Source organism: Nothobranchius furzeri, chromosome 14, assembly GCF_043380555.1.
Source record: "Nothobranchius furzeri strain GRZ-AD chromosome 14, NfurGRZ-RIMD1, whole genome shotgun sequence".
Lineage (NCBI taxonomy): Eukaryota > Metazoa > Chordata > Actinopteri > Cyprinodontiformes > Nothobranchiidae > Nothobranchius > Nothobranchius furzeri.
Genome location: NC_091754.1, coordinates 55,699,915 through 55,727,248, shown reverse-complemented (window position 1 = coordinate 55,727,248; position 27,334 = coordinate 55,699,915). Strand labels below are relative to the sequence as shown.

The 27,334-nt window shown below is 41.3% G+C and overlaps 2 protein-coding genes across 4 annotated transcripts; both read left to right on the top strand.

The window, feature by feature from the left end:
- Positions 1–7,072: 7,072 nt before the first annotated feature.
- On the top strand, positions 7,073–18,522 carry LOC129162940 (uncharacterized). 3 transcript variants are annotated; one of them, XM_054739394.2, is made up of 7 exons: positions 7,103–7,555; positions 10,686–10,804; positions 10,923–11,140; positions 14,018–15,057; positions 15,279–15,434; positions 16,647–16,739; positions 17,631–18,522. In XM_054739394.2, the coding sequence occupies exons 4-7, from the start codon at positions 14,026–14,028 to the stop codon at positions 17,907–17,909; spliced, it is 1,560 nt and encodes a 519-aa protein (XP_054595369.2). In that variant the 5' UTR covers positions 7,103–7,555; positions 10,686–10,804; positions 10,923–11,140; positions 14,018–14,025; the 3' UTR covers positions 17,910–18,522. The 3 variants fall into 3 exon arrangements, with proteins under 3 accessions (XP_070399976.1, XP_054595369.2, XP_054595372.2); XM_054739397.2 differs by lacking the exons at positions 7,103–7,555; positions 10,686–10,804; positions 10,923–11,140 and having other exon boundaries at positions 13,840–15,057; XM_070543875.1 differs by lacking the exons at positions 15,279–15,434; positions 16,647–16,739; positions 17,631–18,522 and having other exon boundaries at positions 7,073–7,555; positions 10,923–14,026.
- A 3,628-nt stretch (positions 18,523–22,150) lies between these two features.
- LOC107381035 (nescient helix loop helix 2) lies at positions 22,151–25,161 on the top strand. Its single transcript, XM_015952514.3, has 2 exons — positions 22,151–22,718; positions 23,251–25,161. Exon 2 carries the CDS (start codon positions 23,286–23,288, stop codon positions 23,658–23,660), a length of 375 nt encoding a protein of 124 aa, XP_015808000.1. The 5' UTR covers positions 22,151–22,718; positions 23,251–23,285; the 3' UTR covers positions 23,661–25,161.
- The last annotated feature ends 2,173 nt before the right edge of the window (positions 25,162–27,334 follow it).

The window sequence follows — 27,334 nt, the reverse complement described above, 5'->3', positions numbered from 1 at the left end:
TAGTAGTGTGTGCTATAACTGCCCTTTACTCACCAGTTCAACTGGGTTCAACAACGTCACAAAATTACATTTTTTCCACAGTCAGACCTTGGAGAAGAGAAGCGCTCATTGTTGGGTCTGGGAGGAAAAGGGAGTTCCAAACACACTATCAGAGATCTTTTTACTGCCTTTCTAGCAGGTGTGAGAAACATCCTGAGCCTGGGATTCTCGCTCTCCACATGTGTGTGTGCTTGTTCACGATTAATAAATATCAGCCTCTCACAAGGGGATTTGGGATTTTTCTTAGAAGGACCAGGACTTCCTTGTCTGGTGCACCAACTGTGATTCTGTTAATGTCTGCAGAGATAAAGGAAGCCTGAGTTCAAAGTGAGTCAAATTTCACCTCAGTAACAAAAATGTATGGCAGCACACAATGATCTCACTGGTATGGTTTACTCATAGTGTGCTGCTAGCATAGCTAAATAATATGATTAAGGATTGCTCGGTAGCATCCATGCTAATGATTTCAGATCTTATTAGCAAAGTTTGTTTAAAGCTTTCCAATCTGCCATTTTTTAGCATTGTTTATTAGTTTAAAGTGACAGTGTGTATTTGCCTTGGCAATGGGGGACAGTAGATACCTAGATCATTGCAAGCAAGCGGTGTTTTTGTTCGAGCAAGACCTTACCAACCGATGGCCATTAGGGTCAAAAAGCCTGGGGAGCACAACCTCCAGCAAAAGGACAAGCACATCAGTCTCCCTTTCATCACTGGCAACGAGTGAAGAGGTAAATGTGTAAAACAACGTTTATGAAGGGCAAAGGTTTTGTAACCGTTGGTTAAAAATCAGTAAATGTGTTTTGACCTCACAGGCTCCTGTAGAAGGGAACGTTAAAGCTTGGTTTATGCTCGACGCATTCACTTTCCGTTTGGTGATGCGGCTCGCGGATGGAACGCGATTCACAACTTGCAGCGTTTATGGTTCATGCGGCTTGTTTCTGCGGTGAGCCAATATTCTCCCAAACTGTAGGGGGCAGCATGGAGCTCTACGGCATGCATCCAACACTACACCATAGTAGAAGTAGAAATTACTGTTGTTTACAACATGGCATTCCAGCATTTTTTCACAGCGTCCTCATCTTCTCTGACAGTGCGAGCTATTTCTCTCCAAGAATTATTAACAACATGTTGATCACGGTGATCTCTGAGACCTGAATCATACAAATGTCTGTATTTACGAACCTCTGCCGTACTAGTTCTTAACAGTCCGCCATGTTTTTCTGTGTCCGACCATCCGCGCGGTTAGAAAATTTCCTAGGTGCGCGGTGTGGAAAGTTTGGGCCGTGCGGAGGCGCGGTGGAGGGGCGTGGTTGTTAAAATGAAGCAATTTTGCCGTGCGAACCTCGCGGACGCGTCAAGTATAAACCAAGCTTAAGTCTAATATGGCTTCGCCCAGAGACTTAGACCCGCTCCCATGTATTTTAGACACGATTTTTATGGTTATATGTTACAAAGCCGCTAATATCTTCAACAACTGGGCATCATTAAATTTATTTTCAATAACATTTTAATGGCTATTTCCAGAGATTAATGGTCAAAACTACACGCTGTCTCTTTAACGCCACGTAATCAAAAACTGCCAAAATACAAAAGATGATTACATTTAGTTAGTGGGCCTGATAACTAAATATGATTTAGACATAATACTGAGAAAGGTTCTTGCAGGTTAGGGTGAGGGTTAAACGGGAGTGTTCCTCACCACTGTCGCTACATGCTTGCTTAGTATGAGGATTGCTGTAAAGTCACTGACACAAGCAGTCAGTGACTCAATGCAACCTGCTGGGTTTCCCTACATAGGAAACTTTTAACTGAGCCTTGAGATGACTCTTGTTGTGATTTGGAGCTATATAACTAAATTTTAACTGAATAATATAAAGAGTTCTAATACGAACTTCCATCACCACGCTGCACAGCCCAAGCAGTGTCTGAAAACTTCATGTTCTGTCTCTAGGTCTACCACATCCTGGCTTCCAGGAAAGCTGGATGTTAATTTTAGTTTGCTCTTTGGAAACAGGTTGGAAAGTTGTTCAGCTTTCTAATCAACTCCACCAATCTCCTGCAGCAACTTCTGCTTCACAGCGGCTAACGAACAACCTGCAATCTCATATTTAGGCTGGAGAACATAAATTAGTGTCCGTATGGTGAAAATGAAGCGTGGAATGTTGTGAATGTCAAACCACAGCTGTCTCATTTGCTGACTAACACCGCCTCTGAAGTCATCGCACTGACATCAGCGTCCTCATCATCATCAAAGATGTCTATCTGCTCGCTGCACAGTCAACAAACTCATCGTCCTCCCTCTCATCTCTCACCCGTCGGTCTCGAGTGTGTTTCGTCCTGCTCCCCGTGAGCAAGCGTTTATGTGTGACCGCACGTCTGTGAGATGCTGGGAGGGAGGGAAGGCGAGCACCTTTGTGTGTCCATATGCGTCTGGGTGGCGGTGAGCACGCCGGGCGCCCTGCTGGGAGCACAGATGGTGCCGAGGCCTGCCGCGGCAGTGCTGACGATGGCCACATTCTCACATGGGACCCCCAGCTTTCTGGATCCCACACCTCCTGTTCAGGCTTGAAGTGACAACCCTTTCCCCTCCCCAGCCGCGTGCGCGCGCGCACACACACACACACACACAAGGCCGGGTCCAGAGCCTGTTTCACCACCCTGGAATAAAAGACTGAACACAACACATGGGCAAGTTGGCCGTCACACTCGTCTCAGAGTGTGTTCCTGTGAATAAGTGTGTGTCTCGGACTTCTTTGTCACTGCAACTACCTCTTATCTCACTTTGTGCACACACCCCCCCACCCCCCACTCCATCTTCATTTTTGCTCTTTCCCATCCTTCTCCTAAGTGTTTGCTCTTCTGTCTTCTTCTTCCTGGCCTCTAATTCCTCCTCGCTCCGCTCTTCCCTCTGCACGATGCCCCCTGTGGCTCGCCGTCCACCTGAGAGACGCCTCATACATCTCCTGACAAAGTGACTAATCCTACCCATTTCACAACTCCCTGCAAACGCTCAAACCTCTCTCTTTGTGTGTGTGTGTGTGTGTGTGTGTGTGTGTGTGTGTGTGTGTGTGTGTGTGTGTGTGTGTGTGTGTGTGTGTGTGTGTGTGTGTGTGTGTGTGTGTGTGTGTGTGTGTGTGTGTGTGTGTGTGTGTGTGTGTTTGAGGCTGATAGGTGACAGGTGGGTGTACGTGTCACCAGTCCAAGGTGTTTTCTCTTGTAACAAGCGGCTCAGGCAGCTGCAGGCTCTTCTGAGTTCTGACTGATTGGAGAAACGTCTCCATCACACTGTGACATCACTTTCTTTCAAACGAGCTACACCTCGTTTATTTTGTCAGCACCCCCCAATACACACACACACACACACACACACACACACACACACACACTCACAAATCTGGGAGATATATTTCCAAAATGTCAGGTTTCAAATTTGCATCTTATTTTCTGATAATCCCACTCTGGTGTGTGAGACCCCAGCTGGTGATGTAAGAATAATCACAACCATAAATCACCAAACGCAGAACTTCCTGTGTGTCTGCGAGTGCTGAACGATTATTAGAACCACAATAAGTGGGCTTGGAAGCCCACGCTGATATGATATCAGGGGGTGATCTCCTTTATAAAGGAATATCTGCCTCCAAAGTTGGTTCGTGGAGCCCTTAGAGACGACACAGAGAGTGTGTGTGTGTGTGTGTGTGTGTGTGTGTGTTCAGTTTGACTCTGAGGAGTTTAAACAATGCTGATGTCCAAAGGTTCTGCTCACTGTGAAGGTCATTAAAGAACTTTCAACGAAAGAAAAAGAACAAATATTAGTAACTTTTAGGCTCACGTTAAGCTACAACAGCAGTTAGCGTTAGCGTTAGCACGTTCAGTCAGTCCAGAAACGACTGAACTAGCTTGGTGCCTTTTTAAACTCTAATGAGCGCAATCAGCTAAAACACACAAAAGTTTAAAATGAACCTTCACAAGGGAGGGAACACTTACTATCCAGCTCATTCTCATGGCAGACTGCAAATTCTGATATTATCCGAATTATGTCAAATAATTCCACTAAACCTAGTCGCTTAAAGGGGTGTATCACTGAAAAAAATCTTTAATGATTAATTCTGATTATAATCAAGTTTAACATGCAGGCTGAACATGGATAGTCTCCTACACCTATCTGCTGCCTTAGCTTCTGATAGAAAATAGACGGTTAAACTCTAGGATATAAAAAGGCTGACCGCTCAATGTCGAGTGGTTGCTTGGACTGGCACATTTTCGCTCACGACACAAAAGGCAGTTGTTGTTTAAGCATCCAGGAAATAGCATCGAAGTTCTCGGCTAGCAGAAGCTAGCATTAGCAACTCAACCACACAGCAGAAGCTCCTCCAGGCTTGTGTTATCCGTGGAGATAAAACAACCACGTCGCCGATAAAACAGTTAGTGGTAGAGTCGCGTTGCTGTTATCCAATCAGAGGCAAGATGTCCAAATATCAGGAAATAAGACTCCAAATTCTGCCGTCTGCTGCCACTCTCTGCTGCAGCAGATTTGTCTCTGCTGATCTAAGCCATAGTGACTCACGGCGGGAAGGGATGTTGTTGGTTTAGGGTCCAGGAAACGGCAAAGAACGTCTCGGCTAGTTTAAGCTAACCGTTAGCGTTAGCAACATCACCTCATGGCAGAAGGTCCTACAGGCATGTGTTATTTCTGGAGATGCGACATCCACGTTGCAAGTCAGAGGTAGAGTTGAGTTGCTGTTATCCAATATCCAACCTGCCGTCCGAAGCTCAGCTGTGATGCGGGCAACTTTTAGGTTCAAGAAGTGGTGCACCGCTAAATGTCTTCCCCCCCGAAGTATGACTTACAAGGCATTAATTCCTACCAGAGACTACTACAAATGTATTGATGAAATGAGTGTTTAGTCTTTAAATGTAAAGAGTAATACGCATTTATTTTTCACAACAGCATATAAAAATCTATATTACTCATTACGTGTAAGCAACAGTGGAACCAGTTCCATGCTGTCGTTCTTTTTTAAAACGTTTTTAAAAGTGGCGAAACGTAGCGACAAAACAGGTAAACAAAACTGTTTCTGTGTTTTAAAAAGAACGACAGCATGGAATTAGAACCACGACACAGCAAGAACACACCCAAGATGTTCAACAGTGGAACCAGTTCACATAACTTAGGCCCTGTCCACACGTAGCCGGGGATCTGCCAAAACGTAGATATTTTTCTAAGTTTTGGCCTGTCATCCACACGAAAACAGAGTTTTTTCACACGAAAACGGATCTTTTTAAAAACTCCGGCCAAAGTGAAGATCTGCGTTTTCTCCGTTTTGGGTGTCTGCGTGTGGACGGACAAAACCGGAGTTCTAAGGTCCGCAACGTCACTTTCCGCGACAAAAAAAATGCTGACATCACGTGTGCGACCTGTGTTTACACTAGCCGACAGCATGGATGCGCTCACTTTATCAATTGTCCAAGCGCTTTTTGCTTGTTTGTTTTTGCAAGCGGCATTACTGCTCCTTGCGGAAGACCACAGACGAAGGACGTGGTTAAGAACGGGGGAAGTACTGCCGCCTACAGGTCTGGCATGTCCTTAACAACGTATTTATCCAGGTACGTGTGGACAGAGTTTTTTTTTAAACGAGGTGGTGTGGATGCAAGTTTTTGGAGGGGCGGGTATTCGTTTTTTTAAAAACCCGGCTACGTGTGGACTAGGCCTCAGGAAACTAAATTCAACAGTTCAGTGGTTACAGTGTATGCTCCGTGCTTTTTCCAACAGGTGGGAGGATACATGCCCCAAGCTCCGTTTCGACCACTATGACGACATCAATAACTGCGAGAAATTAAAAGAAAAATTGTTGACGTTTGCTAACCAAATTGTGAAGAAAAAAAAATTTTGAACTCAAGACACAATTTAAACAATCTGTGACTAAATCCTGTCAAGAAATTATACTAATGGAAGTTTTTTTGAAATTGCATCAACCGCCCAACGTGACCCGAGCACATATGCGACTTGTCGTAAATTCTATGAGATTCCAATCAAAAAGTTGCATTATTTCTCTCAGTTTCATGTTTATGTATTTAGCAGACGCTTTTGTCCAAAGCGACTTACAAGTGATAATCGGCATGTTGCCCTTGAGGCTAACAACAACAACAACAACAACAACTTGACATCATTCATGGAGAGGAGGGAACAAAGGAGTGGACAGTAGAGAGGGGGGACGGGTGCAGGGAGGGTGCTAGTTAAGAAGATGCTCTCTGAGGAGCAGCGCCTTCAGGAGTTTCTTGAAAATCGAAAAGGAAGCCGCTGTTCTGGTAGTGCTTGGAAGGTCATTCCACATTTGTGGAACGATGCATGAGAAGAGTCTGGATTGTCCTGAGCGTGGTGTAGGCACTGCTAGCCAACGATCCTGTGATGACCGGAGCGGCCGGGCCGAGACGTAAGCCTTTGCAAGAGGATTCAGGTAGATGGGAGCCGTACCATCTCGGACTTTGTATGCTAGTGTTAGCAATTTGAATTTGATGCGTGCTGCTAGCGGTAGCCAGTGGAGCTCAATGAACAGAGGGGTGACGTGTGCTCTTTTAGGCTGATTGAAGACCAGACGCGCTGCTGCGTTCTGGACCATTTGAAGAGGTCTCACCATACCTCTTCAAAAGTTTCATGGCTAATCATGCAGCGGCTTTAGATACGGAAGTTCTATGATGTAAAACTGGAGCTAACGGCACCCCAGTTAGCTCCACCTTTAACAATACCAGTGCTTTCTTACAGCGTACTTCTGATTTTGGCTGCAGCAGAAGGTGCCGGATGCGTCACCAAGACCCACGATAAAGGTTTGGTATTATTTACTGTTGACTCAAACTGAGACAATATTTGGGTGTTTGGTTTGAACCACGGGATATTCAAATTCTATTTATTTATTTATTTATTTGTAATTCTGAGAGCAAAGTAAATAGCGTGACTAAACAACATCCATTAGTGGCTCTCCTGTGACTCGTCCGCCCCGTGGTGCGCTGCCTGTCTCCAGACTCACTACATCAGCTGTGGGATGTAATTGCAGCAGGCACCAACAAAACAGCCTCGGAGGTGTCCTTCATGTCTTTGGCCACGAGCCTCGCGCACTGAGGCGGGGTCTGGGTCCACCAAACGCTGGCTACTTCCACTTCCCTGCCTGTGGAGCAATTACACCCTAAAAAGTAATTAATGGGACCTTTAGTCATTACTTAAATATATATGTTGTTGTGAAATTAAAAATCAAGTTCATAAACACTGTTAGACTTCTTAATTAAAAATTGTATTATATTGAGTTCAGGTGACACACAAATTTAGCCTTTTTACTCAATATATAATTATGATTAGTCTGAATGTAAAATAATCAGTCATCAAAACACAATATAATTTTAAGTTATGTCGATGTAAAATAAAACTTGATGACGTGTAAACCTCCCACAGTTCCTCACTTTTGCTCAAGCGGACATTTTCAACAGCACATGTTCAGGATATCAAGCACTGTGTTGGTGGCGAACGGTAAGTGCATTTATGCGGAATTACACGTATTTTACAGTCACCCTGGATATTGTTAGTGATAGCCTAATGTAAAACAACGACGTAACATTATCTCTCTCTCGGTAGCAAGCGAGACGCTCTGGTTAGCTTTCACCCACATCTGTGTGCACAGCAGTTCGGCTGTAACATACACGGAGCCGCAAATTCCGCAATAGTAGAAATCGTTGGGCTCTTTTTGGAACATTTAATACTAACGTTACTCTTATATAGACCATTCTACTTGTCTTATAATGTTTAAAAGATCACAGATATTGTTAGCCACGGCGCTAACTGCTACGCTAACGCTGGCTTCTGTAGGATGTGAGCTATAATGTTGATGCTAGCCAAGGTAAGTAGCTATCACTGATGTGTTTGCTGTTAGTTAAGCAGCGATTGAAACGTTTTATTATCTAAATGTGGAATTATTTTTTGTAAAGAGAAGCATTTTATGTTAATAACCATTAAGAAATGCTAACGCTAGATGCCGCTTTTCGCTTCTACATTTACGTCAACAGCGCCACCATCTTGTTAATGTTAAGGGCGGGAGTTCAACCCAGTACCGAGCCATGAAAGATGCCAGACTAAACCCGGGTCCGGGCGTACACTGTGCCACTTTTTCACTCGCAGCGTTCAGCTTCAGCTCAAACTGTACGCTTCCTCGCAGAGCAGATCTCACGAGTCATGTGCTCACACTGTACGACCCAGTTCTCGCATGCGACCTGACTGCTCACACTGTAGTTTGGTAGCAACATGTCGGCCCTAAAAATATGCTAAAAATAGCAGTTTTTACTCAACACGTCAGACTTTTTTGTCTTGTCTTGCCTGTTGTCCTTCAGGAGTGCTGCAGGAGGACACACAGGGATTTATGGGGGTTGGATGAGGAAAACGAAATAAAGAAAGTAAATTTGTGTTTTGTGATCAGTTTAATTTGACATGAACACGACAAACACGCTTTCTTGACAATCTTTGTGAGTAAAAAAAACGTGTAGAAATAAAAACGAACAGCGTGTGTTATTAGGGAAATAGCAGGGGAGCGGTGTTGATGCATGATTGCGCATGTGCCATGAGCGGTTCTGATACATTTCGGGTCGCAGCTGCTCGCAGTGCTGCTTCAACAGTGCGATACCCTCACGAGGGACGAGCAAAATATTAAACATGCCAGAAGTCCGTGCGAGCTCACGACTGCTGATCGGCAGCTGGTCACGTGGTGTTAATCGCCTCTTGTAACCCCCTGTACACTACACGACCGCTCGGCGCAAAACTCGCCCCGATGTCGTGGATTCTCGCACGACTGGAAAATCGGCTCAAAAAAGTGAAAAAGTCGCACAGTGTACGCCCGGCTGACATTGCCGCACAATGGTAGGGTAATTATTATTATGGTAGGGTAAAGCCGTTTTCATACCTACACGTTTTTTTACTCACAAAGATTGTCAAGAAAGCGTGTTTGTTGTGTTCATGTCAAATTAAACTGATCACAAAACACAGATTTACTTTCTTATTTCGTTTTCCTCATCCAACCCCCATAAATCCCTGTGTGTCCTCCTGCAGCACTCCTGAAGGACAACAGGCAAGACAAGACAAAAAAGTCTGACGTGTTGAGTAAAAACTGCCATTTTTAGCATATTTTTAGGGCCGACGTGTTGCTACCAGACGTACAGTGTGAGCAGTCAGGTCGCATGCGAGAACTGGGTCATACAGTGTGAGCACATGACTCGTGAGATCTGCTCTGCGAGGAAGTCGTACAGTTTGAGCTGAAGCTGAACGCTGCGAGTGAAAAAGTCGCACAGTGTACGCCCGGCTTTAGGGTGATTTTTGGTGACTTTCGGTGTTTTGAAGAGAAATACGGAGAGGCGACACGGACTGTTTGTACCATTGATATGTCTCAATAAAGTTTGAAGAAAAAAAATTGAGCTGCGTGGTAGCGGACCGCCATTTTGGATGGGTCTTCATTCGCCCCAGTGCAGGTTTTTTCTACGAAGGAATGTGTTCCTCCAGTTAAAACACTTTGTCTTTCTTTTTAACAAAATGAGATATAAGTAGTGGCATGACAGGACTACCAGAGTCACATTTTGATGGTAAATAATGAAACTGTTAAAACAGTTTTCCAAACAGAAAAGCAAAAAAAAAAAAGTCAACAACCCCACTGTTTTTAGCAATATGCCAGTTTTTGCAACAGTTGGCTGCACAAAAAGGACCATAGATTCTGACTCAGCATCGACTCCAATTGGGTTTTGGAGAATGATAAACCCAACCAATATGGCAGTGACGCTGCAACCATAGAGAGCATATATTCATAGAGATAACAGTTGTTGTTGGTGAGCTACATGCTTTGCCATCATATTGGATGGGTCCAGCACTCTTCCAACAACCAGCGTACTGTTGAAAACAGATCATGTGGGAGTATTGACTTTTCTAGCTTGTGTATGAAAAAGTTGTTCCGTATTTACTGTCAGAAAATGGCTGAATCTTACGTTTGATTTTATTTAAAAAAAACATGATAAAGGCTTTTAGTTTAGTGAACACATTCCTGGTAGAAATAAATGCACTCGGGGCAAATGGAGACCCATCCAATATAGCGGTCTGCGGGTACACCAGCTCCAACAGACAGGCCCAGTCCAAGGTCACCTCTACGTGTATTTGATTTCTATGGAAAGCCACATGTTGCATCTATGCATATATGATTTCTATGGCTGTTGGGCTTTCCAGCGCCCAACAAATTCAGGTATTCTGTTTTGAATGACTGGTCCCAGCTCACGCTGTCCCCGAAAAGGTCCCCAACTTTATAATTTTATGAATCAGAAATGTTACTAGCATCGCACGCACGTGCACACACGCACGCGCCCGCACACACACACACCACCTGGTTGTAACAGTTCATTTAAATGCTGTAAAAGCAAAATATAGTAAAAGACTAATGTTAAATGTATCTAAGAGTTATATATTACTATTTAAAAATGGTGCAAAAGATACTAATTGGAAAAGTTGTTTCAAAAGTGTAAACAAATGCCTCATAACAGTAAGTTAAATATCATAAAAACACATATTGGCTACTGATTAGCCACCAGGCTTTTCACGTTTAAAATCATTTAACTTAATTTATTTTCCTACTCAGGTCTTCAGTGACTTTGAAAGGACAAAACACTGGTATCCTGGTGTCGTAGACCAAGAGTTCAAGTTGAGATAGATCAGCCTCTCAGGACAAGCTAGACATCCCGTCCTCTGTCCCCTAAGGTGAGAAGCTCTCGTGAGTCCATCAACAATTATTGACAAAGACACAGGTGAAAATTATTCACTGTATTGAAGACTCACAAGTGAAATTGACAATACCAGCTTGTGTGTTTTTGTGCAGGTGTGACTTTCTGGTGTTCTACAGTGTCCTGGTGTTGTGGATCTAGGGGTTCCAGTTAAGACGTGGTCAGCCTTCTAAAGAACGTGGGAATCTCACCTAAATATTCAGTTACTTTGCTGTGTGCCTCGCAAGGACAAAAACTCAAACCTTCATCTTCTCCTGGTATCCTGGTGTCACGTGCCAAGGGGTTCAAGTTAAAACGTCGTCAGCCTTCTGAAGTAAGCGTGAACGAACATGGAGTAAGACAGAAACATCAAGTATGGATTGGCCTTGCAAAATCTGTAAATTTGCGACCTCCACTAAAGACGAGTTGTTGAAACATTATAGGTTACGCCATATCCCTGGTGTGCAGCCTCTGCCATGCCCTTACCTAGATTGTTTTTGTTCATTTAAATCATGGGGTAGCCTAAAATCACACATATCAAGGAAACACTCTACTCACTCAACAATAGTGAAAACCTCTGAAATACTCAGTTTCTGTTGCCAGTTCTGTAATGTGGGCACATTCTCCACTGAAAAAGAGTATTTTGAACACCTTCGTCAACATTTAAAAAAGCAAGAAACTGTGTCCTGTGTTTTCAAAAATTGTAGTTTCAAAACTAACATTTATGGAACATTTGCGTCGCATAAAAATCGCAAGCATACTCCCCACTCGTTAGATGACTTTAAAGATGACGTGTTAAAGAGGTATGACAAGCCTTCACAAACAGATCAGTGCAGTGATTTAGTTAATCAGGAGTGTGAACAGTCTGACATTGAGGAGTTTAGAGATGATGATGTTAAAGTACTACCAAAGTTGATTGAAAGAAGCTTGGCTCATTTGATGTTGAAATTAGAGTGTTATTTTCATGTTCCCAACCAATGCATTGATGAGCTTGTAGAGGAGTTGCATTTTATTTGTCATTCAGCCTCCGCCCCCATCATGAAAGACATTTTACAGTCCTGCTTGAAGAGACACAATTGTGATGTTGATGAAGCCATTGTGTCTGAAATGGTGAATGACATCTGTGGTGCTAACCCTATTAGCGCTGCCCTTTGTGATGGTGGTCCTCTTTCCTCTGCCTTCAGAAGAAGAAAGTATTTTAATGAACACTTTCCTGTTGTGGAGCCGATTGAGTATATTCTTAGTGGACAGAGCAGCTTCCAGTATGTTCCCATTCTAAAGTCTTTACTTCAGGTTCTTAGCAGAAAGGATATACTAGACCTGCTCTTGAGTGAGGCAGAAGCACAGAGAACTGTGTACAAGTCATTTCATGACGGCACCTTTTACAAAACCAACGAGCTGTTCTCAAAAGGTGACTTTACAATTGCACTCAATCTCTATGTGGATGACTTTGAGATTTGCAATCCTCTTGGTACATCGAGGAAAAAACACAAAATAACATCTGTGTATTGGGTGTTAGCTGATGTCCCCTCATTGCTCAGATCTGAGCTAAACTCAATCTTCTTAGCAATTCTGTGCAAGGCTGAAGATGTAAAGAGATTTGGTTACAGTGCTGTGTTAGAGCCACTGATCAAAGATCTTGTAGTGTTGGAGGAGGAAGGACTATATGTTCCAGCACTGGGCAGAAGAGTCAAAGGAACAGTGTTTAGTGTTGTTGCAGACAATCTTGGTGCCCATTCTATGGGGGGATTTGTTGAGAGCTTTTCCAGTTCATACGTCTGTCGGTTTTGTCTAGGTGAAAAGTCACAATTTCAAAATGGTGAAGTGAGAAATGAGGCATTCCCACCCAGAACGAAGGAACAACACACACTGCATGTGCAGGCTTTACAGGAAAATGACAGTTTGATGCATGTTTATGGAGTGAAGAGACAATGTGCACTGACGGCTAAAATGAAATATTTTCATGTTTTGTCTGGATATCCACCTGATGTGTTGCATGATCTCTTTGAAGGTATAGTGCCCCTAGAAATAGCACTGTGCCTAAGAGTATTCATTCACAACAAATACTTCACTCTTGAAGAGCTGAACAAATGCATCAAAGAGTTCCCCTATAAATGGTCAGACAAAACCGATGCACCACAGCCTGTCCCTGTGAACTTTGCCCAACGGAAAAGTGTAGGGGGCAATGCCCACGAGAACTGGGCATTGCTGCGACTCTTGCCACTCATGGTTGGATCAAAAATCCCTGAGGGTGACCCAGCATGGGAAGTGCTTCTTGTGCTCAGAGACATTGTTGAGCTTGTTGTTAACCAAGTCCACACAGAGGAGACCATTTGCTTCCTGGACAGTAAGATATTGGAGCATAAACACAGGTTTATCATGGTTTTCCCAGAGCAACGCCTCATTCCAAAACACCATTTCCTAGAACATTATCCAGAACTTATCAGGGCTTATGGTCCTCTGGTGTCACTGTGGACAATGCGGTTTGAGGCAAAGCACAGCTTTTTCAAGCGTGTTGTCAGACATACTCGTTGTTTTAAAAATATTCTGCTGTCACTCGCCATGAAGCATCAGTTGTTGCTTGCTTATAACCAACATGATTCCAGAGCTGTCAGACCGTTACTACAGGCTACAACACTGTCTACAGTGGATGTTAATGTGCTGAGAGTGGATATCCAAGAAGCACTGCAGGCTAAGTTTCCTGGTGAGACATGTGTCCAGATAGCCAAAAGTGTGTGTTACAGGGGCACCAAGTACACCAGTGGAATGATCTTGGCTAATGGTTCCACTGGTGGTCTTCCAGATTTTGGGGAGTTGATACAGATTGTGGTTTTGAAAGGCAATGTTGAATTCATAGTGAAAGGTTTAACTGCTTGGTCAGTTGAACATCTGAGGAGCTATGTGCTTGAGAAAACTGGTTCAGTGAAAGTCATAGAGCCAGCTGAGCTATTAGACACGGTTCCCTTGATTTCTTACATTTTTGGTGGAACAACCATTATGACTCTTAAGCGCAGCATTTATGTTCCATGAATGATTTCCAGATGAAATGATACAAACCCGCATCTCACAGTCTTCTTGCTATTTTCAACCATGGCATATGGTTAATTGGCTCCTGGTTTCCATACTTGGGAGATAAAACTTTATTATGTTATTATTCACAATTTAGCTGTTACTAACAATTACCAAAACGTGTCAAACGTTTTGTCTACAGGTTACATAATGTCCCAACCGGCTCAACTTCGAGTGATCTTTGCAGATCACGATGTTCATAAAGTTGTACTACCATCTGGAATCCCTGAGACAGTAGATGACCTTCATTCAGCCATTCGTGATACCTTTTCCATTGCAAGAGACTTCCGTCTTCACTATAAAGATGCTGATTTTGGTGATGAGTTTTTCACCCTTGTTTCTACAACGGACATTAAGGACAAGGACACAATCAAGATTGTGTTTCTCCAGGACCAGGAGCCTACAGTAACCTTGACCTTAACTGATGTGACCAACATGACTGATCATCCTTCTGAGGAACACTTTCTTGACACCTCATCTGTGTCAAGTAATGACACACTGATTCTTTCATCATCGGAAGATAGTCCAGGGCACCGTTACCAGCGTTGGCCTGTTCAGTTTCCGATTCCCAGGTTTTCTGACCTCACAGAGATCAAAATTCAGTCAGTCAATGAGCGCTTCCAAAAAGATGGGACTCTTCTCCCTACAAAAGATTTCATTCCACTGCTTCCTGACATCCTTGGAAAACTAGCAGAAGCTATTTATAAGTATACTGCTTATCCATCAAGTCTGCAGATCAGTGAGGTTGCAGAGGCCCTGACTCTAAAGCATCCCTGCCTGAAAGAACCAGGGTCCTTCAATGGGTCCTATGGATGGGCACAACGTCTAAAATATAAGATGAACAATTTCAGAAGCAAGCTTAGAGGTCTCGGCTGCCCTGAAGTTGAAGTAAACTCTCTTAAGAGGAAAATGACACGTGACCAATACCCAGCAAAGAATGTCAAGAAACCAAAGAAGGCTGAAGTGAACTACCTACCCCCTCATGCTCAAGGTGAAAGTAGTGAAAGTTTGGAAAAAGAGAGAGTCGAGCTACTGAGTGAAGTGATGAAAAAGGACAACTCCAGAGTGGTAGCTCAGAAAATGGCCAAGACGTTCAGCCTTCGTCGGGAGGAAATAGTGAAAGAGGCTCCTGCCATCAGCGACTTCATGAAGCGCTGGCCTGCGCTTTTTAGCAAGGCACAGGTGAGATAAAATGTTTATTAAACCAATATTTTTGTGTTGTGGATTGATTAAATTGTGGATACATGTCCACAAATTGAAGTCGGGTAAATAAAAAATGTTGAAATACATGTATTTTTACCCAAAACATTTAAATGTGTACAAATACACATTTGGATGTTAATTTCTGCATTGTTTATTATACGTATCTCTCTTTTTGTACTTTATTCTGGTGTGCCCTGCAGATATGTGAAGAATTCAAGAGAATAACAACAGTTAGCCTTGAATCGACCTTTCTGGCCAGGCTTGACCAATGCACCCCAAAACTGATGGCCTTGACCCAGTCAAAAGGAGGAGCTGCAGGCCTGAAGATGAGGCAGATTAAGGACATGCTTCTGCAGGTATAATGACTAACTTTATGAATAGACCTTTATTAAAATCTGCCTCACTGTTTTCATGTCAAATGTTGATATGGCTGCTATGAACAAGGTCCATTGTATACTAACACTAATTGTTTTCCAAATTGTTTATATTCTGGTTACACTCGCATCTAGGGCTGGGCAATACAAGAAAATATGTCGTCTGTATGATGTAAACTGTTAATCGTTTTTAAATAATCGTTTACACCACCATAAGCCGTTTTACAGTGGTGTTTTAGGTCGACACCTTAGAGCAGTGTTTCCCAAACTTATTTAGCCACGCACCCCCTTCTATGTCCCGACCATGTCGACGCACCCCCCCCCCCCCCCACACACACACACACACACATCGGGGCATGTCTCTCTCTCTCTCTCTCTCTCTCCCTCTCTCTCTCTCTCTCTCTCTCTCTCTCTCTCTCTCTATATATATATATATATATATATATGTATATATGTATATATATGTATATATATATCTGATGTCAAGCTAAACAGACAGGGTTAAAAAAAATTCCCCATCACTTTCATTTTTTAAATAGTAAATAATAAACATTCGATACCATTACAATTTCCTTTGATTTAATTTTAAATAAATATTTAGAGTTCCCAGGTAGCACATAAACAATGCAATTTAATGGTTTTCTTAAAGTAGGAACGTTTAACCTGTGCGGCCAGAGCGCTCTCCTTCCTTCTGTTCTGCGTAAACCTGAGCTGATCACCTGCTTGTGCGTAATCAAATGTCAATAGGGGACAAGATATAGCCATGATGTTCACTTTTGCCTCAGACCGACTTATTGCTGTTTTATGGTGTGGCTGAATCTGCGATCCGCTGCCACGCTGACTGGAATAACAAATGCTGCAGTAACAGGACTTGTGGTCAGGTTCATAAGGAGTCACTGGCTGTAGTGGACCCGACTCATCCCAGAAGCTAATATCTTAATTTGACCTTGAATGAAAAATAACCTCTTAAAAGTTTTTATCGTGGTGGAGGCAGCGTTCATTTCTGCCTTCAGTCTGACGGCGCGCCGGAGTTAAAGCAGCGTGTGCGCTTATTGAATCTGTGTGTGCGCGCGCGTGTATATAATTTCTAGCATAGAAAATCAGCTGCATCGGGATATGAAATTGTTGCCATATTGCCCAGCCCTACCTGCATCAGATTTTTTTAACACGTTATCTATTTTTTCTATCAATCAGGACAACACAGTTGAAAAGCGCAGAGAGATTGCCATTCGCTGCCTCATAGTCTATCTTGGAGAGAAGGAGGAGGATCTTTTCAAACAATACAGCGTAAGTACTTGACTACTTTTTCAATTTTTTGTTTTGTTTGAAATGTGTCTCTGTAGGTTCTGTGTGTTTTTGTTCATTGGATTTTCTGTTCAAGGTTGAGTAATGAAGGGATGTTCCACCCCTAAGTGAAAATTTGTCTATTGCCATAATCCCCAGAGTTTGATAAGTGAGGAAAAACGCCTTTTGTTACCAGCGCAGTAATTCTTTGACCTGGCAGTAATATGTCTGCTTTAACTGAGCATAAACAATGGAAGTGAATAGCAGGTAGTAGAATTTTGTGTGTAAAAGTGATTAAAATGACACAATAATGATACCAACTAGAAAAGTTCCTGAAGAAACTTTGAGAGGGCGTGCTACCGGCAGTACTTCCATGTTGGCATAAAGTAGAAAACATTAGCTTGAACCTAAAAAGTTAGCATAAAGCTAAAAGACATGTTACCCCCAGGAATAGTTTGTTTCATTATTGAGTCATTTTAATCACTTTTGCACACAATGCTAGTACCTGCTATTCACTTCTAACATTTATGTTATGCTCAAGCAAATGGACTGCTGTCAGATCAGTAGAATTACTGCACTGGTTACAAAAGGCTGTTTTCTCACTTTTCTAACTCTGGGGAATATGGCAATAGAAAAACTTTCAAACGTTATAGAAATTAAAAAAAAATATTTTGAAAATGCTTTGATTTTGCTTTTATAGGTTGCAGAATGACAAAGAGAAATCACTCAAAGATAAACACAAAAGACAACCTGTTTTAGCTTATTTTCATAAGCTAAAACAGGTTGTCTTTGTGTAATACCTGAAGTCGTAGTTTATTCCTTTATTCACGTCATCCTGAAGAGCTTGAGCTACGTATTTTATACATCCTAACTTCTTTTAATTTCTCTTACAAGGATGTGGAGGAGCTCAACGCAGACCTTGCAATGCAAGTCATGAAGATTGCTATCATTGGTGATGGGCCTGCAACGATCATCGTTGAGGGATCCAAGATCCTGGAGGGGATTGATGCTGCCAGATCCTGTGCTTTGCTGATGGGAGTTATCTACACTCTGAACCTTACCTACCCAAAGCAGCTGAAATTTACCTTTGAGGTATTTCAAAAGCTATGCCTTGAGCTTGATGGACAAAAAGCCAGCTCTAAAGTAATGAATCTCAAGTTTGGTATTTTCTAGAGCAGACTTAATGAACTGTTCATGAGGGAGTTTCAAAGTAGACACAAAACCTTTTCTTATTTCTGCATTTCCAGCACTACTTCAGTCATTGGCTTTTACTCAATTTTAAAGCGCTGTTCTTCATAAGCTTCTGAGTTAATTTTTTGTGTCTTAAATGCTGCTGTTTGCACATTTTTAAGGAATTTGAGCTGTGGTTAATTCCTCCCATTACCTCTTTGTTCTGAGGATAGTGGTGTGTTTTGAAGTTTTTACATAATGCCTTCTTGAGCTGGCATTAATCTGGTAGTTAAAAAGTCAAATATAAATGAGAATGAAGATGACTTTGCTAAAGTACAGACAAAGTTGAATGAGAGAAGCTTTGCTCATTTTATGTTTCAATTAGTGAATTTAAATGTATTGAACTCTGATCTTTTGTTTTGATTCACTGTCCCTTGTTCAAGTCAAAAAAATATGATTCATGTATTGTGTTTTATTACATTTTAATACACTGTTCCTCATAAGTTTCAGTGGGCGTTTTGTGTCTTTAAGAAAATGAAGCCCTCAAATATTGCACTTTACATGTTAAAGAATTGTGCTGTTATTGTTATTAAATGGGTCTAACTCATTTGAATAATTCTGTCTGAATTTCTATTATTTCTGAGCACCAGGTATGAGTTCCTTAGCTGATGTCCAGGTGCCAGGTTATGACATCTCCCTCATGCCTCTACATCAGGGGTGTCAAATTCTGGTCCACAGGTTTCCCTGTTCCAACACAGATAAGTCACCTGTACAGCAGATCATCAAACTCTGCAGAAGCCTGTTAATCAACTGCTGACTGAAATCAGGTGTGTTGAAACCTGGAAACCCTGGAACCCTCCCACAAGGTAGTCATGGTTACAAGAGACGACCAAATCATCATGGTTCTATTTGAGCAAATTAGCCTCCTGAGAAACCGAAAAATGCCCTTATAGAATCTCCTGCAGGGATCATACATAATTCAGTTAATATTTGAAGTTTATTTTTTATGACCAAAAAGCTACTACACTACTGTATACCTGAAATATTATATTGGACCAACTTAAATTCTTGCGTTCTTGTTGACAATTATTAAGTTCATGTAACTTAGGAATGTGTTTAAATGTGGCCAAAAAATTACGTCAACATACATGAATAATATGTTGTACCAACTTAAATTCTTGCGTTCTTGTTGACAATTATTAAGTTCATGTAATTTAGGAATATGTTTTAATGTAGCCAAAAAGTTACGTCAACATACATGAATATTATGTTGTACCAACTTAAATTCTTGCGTTCTTGTTGACAATTATTAAGTTCATGTAACTTAGGAATATGTTTTAATATAGCCAAAAAGTTACGTCAACGTACATGAATATTATGTTGTACCAACTGAAATTCTTGCGTTCTTGTTGACAATTATTAAGTTAATGTAATTTAGGAATGTGCTTTGTTGTGACCAAAAGGCTACTTCACCATACTCAAAAATATTGAGCTGATTTAATGTAATTCTGCCAGAAGTTGGTTTAACTTAAAAATTCTAGTGGAAAACGTTAACATATATTTTTTTGTTGAACCAATGCTTTATTTTTTAGAGTGTAGTGTGTGTGTTTGAGTGTGTGCGTGTGTGTGTGTGTGTGTGTGTGTGTGTCCGTGGGCTCCAGCTGTCAGGAGGCCTCTGTCTCCTGGTCTTGACATGTCTCCAATACACCCTGCTGCGAGTCTCTGTGTGTCACACAAACTCCACAGACCCAACCGGAGCCCACGGCGAGCTGTCTGTCTCACACACACACACACACACACACACACACACACACACACACACACACACACACACACACACTCGCCCGCACATTCCCTCTCACTCACTCTCTCTTTCTCACTCTCACACACAAACACACACAGCTGCACGTGCTGCATCTTCATTGATACAGTCCTTCTGGTGAAGTAGTTGGAACTTTTCTACCATTCACGGTGTGTGTGTGTGTGTGTGTGTGTGTGTGTGTGTGTGTGTGTGTGTGTGTGTGTGTGTGTGTGTGTGTGTGTGTGTGTGTGTGTGTGTGTGTGTGTGTGTGTGTGTGTGTGTGTGTGTGTGTGTGTGATGGCAGCAAACATGGCGGTGGCTGCAGGCCACGCCAACTCATCCGTGCTTCCCCTCATCATTTTAATCACCTCGTTAGGCTCAACTAGTCTCCACGCTCACTGGCCGCTGCTCTTCCTCTGGACCCGTGCCCTCTTGACCCCCATGCTGGTACTGCCACCGGGCACAGACGGGCACGATGGGGGAGAACAAAGACAACCCTACGCTGGATTTGGGTAAAGATTTTGAGACGCATGTATGCTGTGGTATTTCAAATGTTTGGGAGAGTTCAGATCATGAGTGGTTTATAAGGAGACATGTGAACAGACTCAGTTTAGAAAAATAAAGATCTACTCTGATAGATTGAAAGCTCACGTCCAGTCAGCAAAAGAACAGGCCAAAATAATCTAACGCACTTCATTGCAGTTCATGCAATATGTATATGCACTTTTGTGTTTATTATCAAATACAAATAGCAGCAGCGGCAAGATTTAGCACTTCCTGTGCAACCGGCGGCACTTCCTGAAACATGTTGGAGATTTTATTTGTTGTTGGATTTTAAACAAATCCTAATGTAAACAAGATGGAAGTCTAAACATTTTTAAACAGTCTTCACATCAATAACAATAAAACTTTTGAGATTCTTGAACTAGCCTTTAGCTCATCAATCCGGCCAGAACATATCTGTTTATCCAAACTGAACCCATTCAAAGATCTGTCTACAACAACCTACGACCTAAAAGTTCGTTTGAGTTCTCCTGTTTAACCATTTATCCTCACATCCTACACTGTAAAACTTATTAAGTTATATTAACTCACAAATATTAACAAAAATTACTTAAAACGAAAATTGTTGGTTACATAAGAGAAAACATTTTCGTTTGGCTGATTTTTATTTAACTTCACCTTCTCTGTTGCAATTGATTCAGAGTTGTTTGATTCAACTGATAACAATTCCACTTGTGATCAAACGAACATGCCAAGCTGTAAAACATGTTTGTATTTCTGTAAATGAGGAGGTTTATGTTTGAATGTGCTAATGTGTTGTGTGTGTGAGGTCATTTAAGTAAAATATTTAAATGTATTTCAGCCTTATGCCATTTAATCCAATTAAAACCAGTTGAGTTTAATTAATTTAAATCAGGTAAATGTAGTTCATCTCAATTCAGTTCAGTTTAACTCAGTTTGGCTCAGTTCAACTGAAATTATTTCAGTTCACGTCAACTCTGTTTAGCTCAATTTCTTTTAAATCAGAAGAATTTATTTCAGCTCATTTTAACTCATTTGCATTAAACCCAAATAAAATCAGGTTAATTCAACTAATTTCTGTTGATTAGAGTTCAAATGAGTTTATTTTCTGCAAGCGAAGTTCAGTTTAATTTTATTTAGTAATTTCCGTTCACCAGAGTTTAGTTAAGTCAAATTCCATAGAGTTTAGTTTATTTCAAAATAGTTCAAATAACTTTGATTAAATTTGAATTAAATCACCTAAAATCAACAGTAATATCAAAGCTTTGCATGAAAGCAAATTTTAATTCATTACTTGAAGCAAAATGATATTTAAATCAATAATTTATTTTAATGTGACACTTTATCCAATTCTAAAACTGGCCAAAGAAATTGAAATAACAAGAAGGAAAAGATGTTTTTTGCAGTGCTGAAGTTGATTTATCACTCAGGAGGACCAGAAAACTTTCTCTAACTCGTGTGTGCAGATTTTAATTATATTTTCATAAAGATACTTGGATCATATTACATTAGCACTTTTAATTAATTTTGAGAATGATTTTTGCTAAATGAGCATGACTGTGATCACTCAGATTAGATAAATATAATCTTATAAAATCACAAAAAAATGTATTTTCTTGGTAAATGTATTTAATTTTGAATGAGTTTAGTGATTATATGAAAGAACAAACCCAGAAAATGAAAGTCAGATTTCATTACTCACCCCCCACGTGACCCCTTTCCTCTCAAATTAAAGTGTGACACTTTTTTTTTCATCGCTGTTATTCACTATAATAAAAAAAAATACTCGCACGTGCACAAACTCGCAACATGAACGCGTGTTATTCCTTTATCGCGCACGCATCTGGTCCCGCGGGAGGCAGCGCGCTGGAGGGCAGAGGGGCGTGAGGGGGGCGGAGTCAGACAACATGATATAAACATATTCGGACCGTGAAGTGAGGCTTTATCAGAGCGGAGCGCGAGGATCTGATCTATCTCTCTAAAGTGGAGGAGGAGGGGAAGGATTATCTGTGATTCCCGACGAGGAAGAGCCTGGTTGATCTTCATCCTCTTCATCTTCCTCCGGCGGATGGACCACTAACCCCCCACCCCACCCCACACACACACTTTCGCTTCTAAGATCCGCTCATCTTTTGTTTCTGCGGCGCGGAGATCCCGCGGATCAGCCTCTTCATCGCCATCAGATTTACAGCTGATTTAATTATCATCATTTACCTGGACAAGAACTTATCTCCGACCGGGTTGGATCAAGCGTTGCCCTCTCTCGCTCTCTCTCTCTCTCTCCATCTCACACACACACCCATCAGGATTGTGTGATGCTGCAAGTTCACAGCAGGAGAAAAAAGTCAAACAAGTTGTTTTTATTTAAACGCATTTGAATTTTCTGCCATCTGACGCTTGTTTAGTCTCCCGGAACATGAGTTAAATCAGAGCGAGTCTGGTCAGAGGAGAAAAATAACGGAATTTTCTCACAAGTCTTTGTCAAGGTAAGTGGATTGTCTCCTTGATAATGATGTTTTATTTCACTGTCATGCATTTTCTTAAATATTAAAACCAAAATCTGGAATTTTATATCCAATATATGTTCTAATTTATCTTTATTACGTATTATTATTATTATTATTATTATTATTATTATTATTATTATTATAGCGGTGAAGTCAGCGTGGCCTTAGAGAAGCAGATGTGTGACAGATGGCCAGTTCTGATTATGTTAATTCACAAATAAAAAAAGGGGGGACAGCTTCTTCCCCCTCAGAAATAACCACACGTTCTTGGAAAAAATAAATGTAAAGAGAGTAAAAACAAAGATTCACTTCCATATGAGCTCAGAATGAATTTTTAGCCATTTATTATTTAAAGAGTCTTGTGATTATGTAATAAAATTCACTTAGTTGGGGGGTAGTGGCCTCAGGGACCCCTTGAATCAAATCTTTATTATTATTATTATTATTATTATTATTATTATTATTATTTAGTTGGTTGTTGTTTACCTGACACTTACGGTGTTTCCTCCAGGTCTGTGAGGAAGAGGAGGAGGAGCGAGCCCCAAGATGATGCTGAGTCCGGATCAGGCGGAGGCCGACCTCTCCTGGACCCAGTCCGACCCGGAGACGCTGCTCAACGGCCTGAAGTCGGCCGGCTGCGCGTCGGACGAGCCGACAGAGAGCGAACCGGACCGGGCCAAATGCAAATCCGAGCAGCCGCTGAGCCGGGAGGAGAAGCGGAGGCGGCGGAGGGCCACGGCCAAGTACCGGTCAGCGCACGCGACCCGGGAGCGCATCCGGGTAGAGGCGTTCAACGTGGCCTTCGCGGAGCTGAGGAAGCTTCTCCCCACCTTGCCTCCGGATAAGAAACTGTCCAAGATCGAGATCCTCAGACTGGCCATCTGCTACATCTCTTACCTGAACCACGTGTTGGACGTGTGAGAGCGCGCGACAAGTCCGGGCCCGGCTGGGTGCGGGAAATGGACCCGAACACTGGGTGCGGGGTGTGCCTAACGAGGGACTCCTGTTTAAACAAAAGTCAGTATTTTTGACATTGTCAGACGACACATTTTCAATCGTTTGAATATTTCCAGGTCTAAACGCAACGATTCATCTGGAAGTTCATCTAAAATAACTCTAAACGACACACGAGGTTCAAAAAACGACTCAAACGTCTGTAAATCCGCTCAAACTCCAGAAGTGACGTTTATCGTTCAGTTTGTCAGCAGATCTTAGTTTTCTGAGACAAATCACTTATTGGTTATTGGTCCAAATCAAAGCCTCGGAGTCCACACGAATGCAATAATAATAATAAAAATAATAATGATGATGATAATAACAATAATTCCCAACATACAGGAGAGGAAACATCTCTGGAAGACAGAGCAGACATGTTGGAATTTTCATTTTCATGAAAATCTCAAATAATCTTATTTCAAATCCACCTGATGTAGAAAAAAGTCTTAAGATCTTGTCTGAAAGCCACCGCCACCGCGGTCAGGCTGAGGGTCTGAGGGCATGTTTCACATCAGGGTGAAAGTCCATAGCTGCTTTAGATCTAGTCTAGAAGATGTTTTCCAAGAAGGAAAAGAAAAAAAAAAAGAAGAAAGAGATCCAAGACATCAAGTGCCACTTATGACATGAGAAATTGTGACCTTAATCATTTTTAAAAGTGTATTTATTAATTTATTTATTTATTTGAGTTAATATGATTGGTTATTTATAAATGTCCTTTTTTGTATAAATGTTCGTTGCTTCTATATATTTTAGGCTGTGAAACGCAAACGTGGGAAAAGTGATGGAAACTTGGCACTTTCTGTAGATCTGCAATCTGCTTTTTGTTTTTGTTTTTGTTTGTTTTTATGTGTGTGTTCGAAATGCGTGTCACAGTTTTGTTTTGCTTTGATGATGTCTCTGTCCATCATTAGCAACGACTAGCACTTCGAATGCGCGGGGTGGGGGGAGGGGGGGCTTCGCGGGGCCCCAGATGTTAGATCCTCTAAAAGAAATGTTGTGTTGGGAATTTTGTTTGTTTGTTTACTAAAACAGCTGGGATGTTCAGTGAGAAACGTTTGATTTGCGGGGTTACGATGTGTTAGCGGCAGCCTCTTCTTTTGCTGTGACCAAAAAAAAACTAAAGTTATTCTCTTCGATGTGCTAATGCTAGGCTATTATTTTTAGATTCAATCTGTTATTTATTTGTCTCTTCTTTGTATTCCCGAGAATTCCAACACATACTTTTATAGGGAAAGGGAAAAAACACATATCCTCTATCCAAAGAATTTTTTTGTCTCTTCAGGGTTGTGTAGACTACTTGTTGCTTTAAGCAGATTTTTAGTAGAAGTATCTTGTGACAGCTGGTTTCTAATGGACAAATTTTCATATTTTCTGGTGTTATTTTTAATTAAACAGGGAAAAACCCAATAAAGACTCCTCTTGTTTCGTGGTGTTTTGGTTTTTCCAATGGTGTTGTCAAGGAAATGAGCTTATACCATTAAATATCTCCCCACTGCGGCAAGCGAGTTTATCATATAATGGCTAGCGAGGAAGTTTAAAACAGTTGTTTACATTTAGATTAAACTTAAGTCAAAATAAACATTTTAACAATTCAGAATTGCTTTGCGTCGGCAATTCTCAAGACTCCTCCCTTTCCGGTTGGCTCATGGGTCTCAGAAGAACGACAAATGAATGCAAGTCAATGGGCTAAAAGAGCTATTTTCTAACCCGCTTTGCCTTAGACCCTCGATCGCCCATATGTTGTACTTCTATTTGAATGAAAAGTAATTAAGTGTGTTTCGACCACACCAGTCACGTACTTTGAGATTTATCAGCTTTTAAAAGTTCGTAGTTAGCATGACTACAAACCAGACATCAGTATGTCGCATATATGACATCACCACATCATCTCCTCTCCCCTAGCATAGCTGCTACTCACCACATGGCCAGATTTATGGTGGTTCTTTCGTCCTGAAGGAAGGATTTGAAATTTGCTAATCTTACAACCATTTTCCCTCGATTTTTCTCCGTTTATGGTTTGACGACGTCACTTTCGTGAAGCGCATTTGTAGTCCTGGACTACCCATGTCCAAATTTAAGCGCTTTCTTGGTATCAAAATGCGTCTTTAACATTCATTGACATCATATGTGAAATCCATGGCACATAACAAGCAGAATTAGAAAATATCGTTTTTATCCCCTTTGACTTGCATTAATTTTTCCGTTCTTCCGAGGACCCGTGGTCCAGAAGTAAATGGGCATGACTTAGGCTCCCTATTTGATCCATCCATAAGTACATTATTAAATTCAAATTCAAATTTTATTTGTCACATACACAGTCATACACAGTACGAAATGCAGTGAAATGCCTTACACAACTGCCCGTGATTACTGAAATAAATACCATTTTCTAATACTGGAACAGTCATCAGTAAAACGAATGTTTCAGAATGATGATAACAAAGACATTTGCTCCTTTTGACCACAACAAAATAATTATGGAGTTCTACAAGACAAATATTATTATGACTTTTATTATAATATTCTAATACCCCGAGTCATGATTTCCTGTTTTCATTAATCTTTAAGGCATAAAAAGTCAAATTTGAACTTAATTATGACAAATTATCATTGTTTCTTCAAATTGCTCATTCACAAATAAATGCTAAAATGTTGCCACATAACACTTGTGTTCTTATTCATAATTTTATTATCAAGTATTGATATAAATAATGACTAAAAATGCATCTATTAAAAGAAGCCAACATCTGGAATGAGATTATCTGAGGTGTTTTTTATATATATTTTAGCCAGGAATTTATTTACTGGCTAAATATTATAGAATTTATGTAATTTCTTATTAATTCAATGAAGGGGGTGGGGCTTAAACATTATACTGCAGCCAGCCACTAGAGGGACATCTTGTGTCTACTTCTCCATTTATTTCAATGGACACACTAGAGTCCAGGGTGGTGGTGTATGTTCAAGTAGACCAGCATCATCCACATACAGGGAGCAGCTTTTGAATGAATGTATGAAGGTGTTGAGAATTTTAGCTTTTTGGAAACTTAATAGAGTTTTTACTGGGTCTTCCAGAGATCATTTTGTTAGCAAGGATGTTGTTTTAGATGTTTTTAATTTGAATGCAGACTACTGAGAATGTCATTTTGTTCAGAATGAATTTAACCTACAATTAAAAACACATTAAATTAAAATCTTTCTCAAATATGGGAACTTGGTTTTAATTATATGCCACAATGGCCTGCTGTACTGTCAGCTGGTTGGACACAAGGACAGGTTCCTGTTTGCACGCACACAGGTGTCACAACAACACTTAGAAGGTGAAATAAACACAATCCCAGTTTAGCATACAGATAAAAACACTTTACTACACTGTCCATTGACAATGCAGCACACACACACACACACACACACACTGGTCAGCAGCTAAAGGCAGTGGTAGGAGCTACATGTATGCTTCTGGCTGAAAGGCCTTCTCCCTCCCCAGAGAGGGGGCAGGTGTTACTCCAGACGAGCCAAGACAACCAAATTACTGGCCGTCTGGCACCTCCCGTGGGAAACCCGGCGAGAAGGAAGGGATGGGAGAGATGGAAATTTAT